Source organism: Colobus angolensis, unplaced genomic scaffold, assembly GCF_000951035.1.
Source record: "Colobus angolensis palliatus isolate OR3802 unplaced genomic scaffold, Cang.pa_1.0 Scaffold28, whole genome shotgun sequence".
Lineage (NCBI taxonomy): Eukaryota > Metazoa > Chordata > Mammalia > Primates > Cercopithecidae > Colobus > Colobus angolensis.
The window spans coordinates 7911510-7917863 of NW_012116043.1; the positions used below are offsets into that span (position 1 = coordinate 7911510).

Below are 6354 nucleotides of genomic sequence, written 5' to 3' on the forward strand. Positions count from 1 at the left end.
GAAACCCCGTCTCTACTAAAAATACAAAAAATTAGCTGGGCGTGGTGGTGCATGCCTGTAATCCCAGCTACTTGGGAGGCTGAGGCAGGAGAATCACTCGAACCCGGGAGACGGAGGTTGCGGTGAGGCTGAGATTGTACCACCGCACTCCAGCCTGGGCAACAAGAGCAAAACTCTGTCTCAAAAAAAAAAAAAGAAAGAAAAAAAAAAGAAAGTAAACTGGCACTGAGCAAGAAGGCTGTCTTCATTTCTTCACTTATTACCACACTGGCAAGGAAAGTTTCACAATGCTTATAGAAATGCTCTCTGATAGTAAACTGCTCATTTCCAAAACACCTAACAACTGACCACATCATCACTAATGATTTTAGTTGCCAAAATCAACTCATTTCTCTTGGCTTCCACTTACCTAAGGGTATGAAGACAGACATGTCAAGTGAGAGACTGCCTCTTATCTCCAGACCCAGGCAACAGACAGCTAAAGGTTAAACGTACTGTCAGGTCTGGGACCCAGAGATAAAATTCAGAGTATTATTTTTGAAATGTTTTGTGGACAACTTGCCAGGATATACATGGGAAAAACTCGAGGGTAGAACAAGAGTGATAACATGATCCACTTTAGATTTTGGAAAACAGAAAAAAAACATCAAGTCCCTGGGAGAAGGAACTATGGGTGAAGTTTTAAATCTCAGAGTGGTGGTTCTCAATCCTGGCTGCACACCAGAATCACCTGCACAGACTTTTGAAATGATGAATGCCCAGGACCCACGGGTCCAACCTAGGCTTAAAGAATCAGAAAAAAGCCAGGCACAGTGGCTCATGCCTGTAACCCCAGCACTTTGGGAGGCTGAGGTAGGAGGATCACTTGAAGCCAGGAGTTTGAGACCAGACTGGGCAACATAGTGAGACCCCCATCTCTACAAAAAAAAAAAAAAGAAAAAATTCCTAGGAAGCGGCCCCACACACCCATAATTTTTTTTTTAAAGTTCCTCATGAGGTCAGGAGTTTGAGATTAGCCTGGCCAACATGGTGAAACCCCATCTCTACTAAAAATACAAATATTAGGCCGGTGTGGTGGTGGACACCTGTAATCCCACTACTCAGGAGGCTGAGGCAGAAGAATTGCTTAAACCCGGGAGGCAGAGGTTCAAGTGAGCTGAGATCACGCCACTGAACTCCAGCCTGGGTGACAGAGCAAGACTGTCCTGAGGAGGAAAAAGAAGTTCCTGAGCAGATTCTGATGCATAGCCACCACTGAGAACAACTGCCAAGAACTACTGTCAAGACACATTCCAAAATAGACAAGACCACTAAACTCAGGATCCAGAGTCAACAAATAAATCACTTAAAAACTTAACCCAGCTTTTCAGTTGTTTCACATTTCCCTAATGGAAAGGTCTCCACCAAGTAGTAGTAGTATCTCAGCCTCCTCCCATTACCAAATTAAGGGCCACAAGTTTTTCACAGTTAAATTACTTGGCATCCTCATTTCTAGCTCTAATTCTAACAGGTGGCTCAGCCTAGAGGTCAGAATACCAGCCAGCAAGTTTCTGCTGCTGATTCATGCTGTAATCACAAGCAAGTTGCTTACCCATTGTCCAGAGTAGTTGACAAGCACCTCCAGAGGGGCAACATATGGCCTTACTACAGAATCAACTGACAACAAATTGAATCCAGCTGAAATTAGTAATTCTGAATGAAAGGAAGAGAGAGGTGGTATCAGGAATGATGCATGTGCCAGTAAGTTATCTGCTTGCTAAGTGTGGTTATACAAAGCTTATTGAAAAATACCACCTAGGACTTCATAAAAATTTACTTGGACAAATCATTCTTAACACTGCTAAGCCTCTATTTTCTTATCTGTAAAATAGGACTAATACTCTACCATACTTCCTCATAGAATCATGAGGATTAAGACAGAAAACTTCTGTAAAATGCCTACCATAGTGGCTGACACATAGTTTTACTATGATTTGAAAGCCTATCATTAATAAATCCAAATCATTCCTGTCAAGAGCACCTACCAGACTTCCAACAAAGTCACATAAACCAAGGAATCCAGCCAACAGGCCCTGAAAGTCTTTTAATTTCTCTAAGTGGTTTTACTGAAGGCTTCAAATCACCTCAATTTTCAAAGCCATTAAAATCTCCAGGTCCATTTACAGGTCAGAGGCATTTTTCAAGGCAGATTACCACTAGTAACCTGGTTTCTGGTACCGGAATAACAGGAAGAATGCCAGGGCAGTGCTTCATACCACCAACCTCAAAATAACTGCCTCATAATACCTGACCTTCCCTTAACCTCCCTGGCAGTTCTATCCGCCCAGGGGGATGGGACAAGAGCCTGGTTCCTGGCCAGAGTCCACTGTCCAAAAACGGCCTACCTTCTCTCTTGCCTCTCTTTACTTTCTTTGCTCCCTCTAAAATGACTTTCCCCACTTCCTAACCTACCTTCTCTCCTCTGAGCTATATTCACGGGATATTTACTGCTGACTGTTCTCAGAAATACCTATTAACACTATTGGAATGAAGCTGTAGGAATATAATCAAGCAAAAGAAAGTTATATAAATGTTCGGGCAATTAGCCCAGGCAAAGAAACTGTGGTATGCGACTCTAGCCGGAAAGATCAAGAAAATCCTGGTAGCCAAATTTACCTATTTCCTGTGCACAAATGAAGGGCAAATTTAAGCCAGCCACTGGAACAAAATCTCAAGGAAATTAATCATGCAGCTAGGAAGCAAATGACCATTAATGACAGTTTACAGAATAGAAATTAAAGGGCTTTTTTCCATGAGGCAGAAAAGGGGGAGAAAAAAGTGACTTAAATATTTGAATACTGAAAACTCTTGCTCTTTTCACCTTACCCTTCTTGCTTTCCCTTCAACTCAGTACTCTGTAAACTCAAGAGGTCCTTTCAATGTTTTCCAGCAGAATCTAGTATACGAAATGTTCAGCTTATGAGTATTGCAGAAATCTTTGTATGGGATTATGCAGAGCTTGAGTGTACCCTTTTGTTAGAGCAACCATCTCATCGTGAAGTCACTGCATCAGAGTTCCTCAGTATCTGTTATAGTAGCACTGGTCTTAGCTGTTACGTTCTTAAGACAGCTTAGATTCAACTTTAAAAATCAGCCAATATCCAGAGTTTCCTAATCTTTTAATCTCCACATATTCTGCCTTTTACTTTGTTCCTAAATGCAAGCAGTGGGTTATGGCTAGTGAAGAAGCATGGATTTGGCTACAAAGCTCATCCTTCCTTGCTACGGGAACATGCACAGCAGAAGCCAGAAGAGCAGACACTGGCAGTGGCAAACATGGTCAAGCTTTCTAACACGCAATTAAACAAAAAAATGAACACTGCCTCAAGGCACACATGTGTATTCGTAAAATCTAACAAAGGTCCTTTACAAGAGTTTTTTGTTTATTTGAGATGGACTGGAGTGCACTGGTGCGATCTTGGCTCACTGCAACCTCCGCCTCCTGGTTTCAAGGGATTCTCCTGCCTCAGCCCCCCGAGTAGCTGGGATTACAGGTGCATGCCACCAGGCTGGGCTAATTTTTTGTATTTTTAGTAGAGACGGGGCTTCACCATGTTGGCCAGGCTGGTCTCAAACTCCTGACCTCAGGTGATCCACCCGCCTCGGCCTCCCAAAGTGCTGGGATTACAGGCGTGAGCCAACGCACCCGGCCTACATGAGTTTTTACAGAAGTTTTCTTGTTGTTTTGAGATGGGGTCTCGCTCTGCCACCCAGGCTAGAGTGCAGTAAAGTGATCATGGCTCACTGCAACCTTGAACTTCTGGGTTCAAGTGCTCTTCCTCCTCCTCCCACCTCAGCCTCTTCACAACCAGGACTACAGGTGTGTGCCACCACGCCCAGCTCATTTATTTTTTTGTAGGACAGGGTCTGGAACTCTTGGGCTCAAGCAATCGGCCTGCCTCAGCCTCCCAAAGTGTGGGATTATAGCCACCCAGCCCATTTGAAATGTTAACAATGACAAATATTTGCTTGGTCAAACTACTATAGAATTCTGTATCACCCGGTTGGGTAATCAGAGTTAATTCCACTAATCAACATATTCAAAGTGAAGGACATAGCAGTAAAATTCCTTAAATACCTGTTTATTGTTTTATTTTGAGTTGTCACAAGCTTTCACCTACTGCTAAGAAATAAACTTAAGGCATTTATTGCAACTGACTAACGAATGTATGTTAGTGGCTTAAAGAGGAGCCCCAGAAAAATTAATTGAGAATTCAGACAGTTGGAGAACCAAATCCTTAACATACATCTGGGAATAGAGTGCAAAAATAAACTTACTTATCAATTGCTTTGAACAGACCACTCTAAACCAGTTCCAACACTGACCAAAAGGACTGGCTACCTTCTATCTTTTGAGGGATCTATGGCAAAGCTACACATGCGCAGAACTGCAAAATCAGTCTGCATACATACCACTTCCTGACATGGCCCGAGAACCCATACTGCTAATGGTCTCACACCAGGTAAACAAGTTTGCCATATCCAGCAGGTGAACTCTGAGTGAGTTAGTAAACCTTACAATTTTTTGGTTTTTTGTTTGGTTTAAATCAGCCTTAGCTTTGTTTTTACTTTTTAGAGATGGGGTCTCTCTCTGTTACCTAGGCTGAATGGTATGCAGTGTCGCGATAAAGCTCACTGCAGCCTCAACTTCCTTGAGCTTGAGCAATCCTCCCATCTCACCCTTCCGAGTAGCTAGGGTGACAGGTGTGTGTCACCACACTTGGCTATTTCTTTTTTTCCCCTTATGGAGACGGGGTCTTACTATCTTGCACAAGCTGGTGTGAAACTCCTGGCTCAAGCTATCCTCCCACCTCAGCCTCCCAAAGTATCTGGATTACAGGCATGAGCCACCACGCCTGGTCTCAATCTTATGGTTTTTTAATCTTGACAGGTTTTAAACTGGACCTCCACATTTAGGGACTCCAAATGTTTCCCTCTCTGCCACAACATCTCCACTGTCGCTGAAAACACCTTCCTCTTACTGCCAATGTAACTGAAATACAAAACAGAGCAGATATTAGTACAAACTTTGAAATAAAATGAAGAACACTGCACTCCAGCCTCTGCCAACTCCTAACATCCTACCTGCTCAGTTTATTCCTTCTTTAAATATCAACAATTTCAGCCTGTTAGACAAGTCAGTGACTAGCACAGTGAAAACACAGGCAAAAACTTCACCTAGTCCTTGGCACATGGTAAGCCCTCAATTAAAGGTAGCTATTATCATCATCATGGTCATAATATTGAGAGACTTGATTACAGAAATAAAACCTTCCCTGTTAAAGGACAATCCTACAGTCCAACATACAAAAATAGACGTTATGGGTATTTGGTGCAAAACAGACGTCAGACACCCTAAGACCTTAGTTCATTTGTTTTGTTTTTTATTTAATTATATTACCTCCACCTACCTTTACAAGTAAATTCAGGGCACTCACTCAAGGTCTGGCAAACTGGGACCCAAAAAGACTGAATTCATAGTCTGCGCTCTTAACCCCACAATGAATAGCCACTGAAGGATGAGTTCCTCTTCAACAGAGGAATGGATCTGGGACCAGGTTATTAAATAAGAGATCTGAGTTTGAAAGGCCCATGGGCTCCACCCACCCGTCTAAACTTGAACACTATCCAATGTTAATTCAACATTAAAGGGTAGAACAACTTGGGAGTTTTAGGAGCGTGGACTGATGAGTCACACAAACCAGGTCTTAAGGCCTGCTGTGAGCCAAATACTAGCTGGGTGACCTTTACCCTTTCTCATTATACGTAAAATGGGGATAAGAACAGCACCTGCTTAATCGAGCAGTTTTGAGTATTAATGTAAATGATCCACGTAAACCACGCAAAACAGCGCTCATTAACATAACTGTAAATAATGAGAGCCATGGAAAAGGGCAGGTAGGGGCTATAATAGAAAGTAGAGCCTGTCCCCGAGTAACCCAGCAGACGAGAGCAACGACTCTCCCCAGCAGTAGGGGCACTCGCCCCCGCCCACTGCCGCAGGCCCGCCCTTACCGCTCTTGGGTTTAGACTCGCCGGCTGGCCCCGCCGAGGCGGAGCGGGGCTGCTGTTGCCCTTTGCTGCTGCCCGAAGAGGCGGAGGAGCTGTTGGAGCCGCTGTTCTTGTCCATGTCGGAGGCGGTGGCGGCGGCGTTGGGGGAGCTCAGCGGCATCAACGGGGGCCTCGGAGGCGACAGCGGTCGGAGCGGAGCGGGAGCGGCGGGGACCCAGGCTCATGGCGTTCAGGGCCGGCGGGGGTCGGCGGCGGCAGCGGTTCTCGGCCTTCATGGCGACATTTTTCCCTGTTTCCTTCCTT

At 44.3% G+C, this 6354-nt stretch overlaps 1 protein-coding gene across 3 annotated transcripts in view; it reads right to left on the minus strand.

Annotated features, from left to right (window-relative positions):
- Positions 1-6354, minus strand: part of RNF10 (ring finger protein 10) — a 48052-nt gene extending 41698 nt beyond the window's left edge. For 2 of the 3 annotated variants that reach the window (XM_011948553.1, XM_011948552.1), the window contains exon 1: positions 6055-6354. In XM_011948553.1, the coding sequence (XP_011803943.1) occupies positions 6055-6211 (157 nt within the window). In that variant the 5' untranslated portion in view covers positions 6212-6354. The remainder of the gene's footprint in view (positions 1-6054) is intronic. The other variant, XM_011948551.1, reaches the window with a different exon arrangement.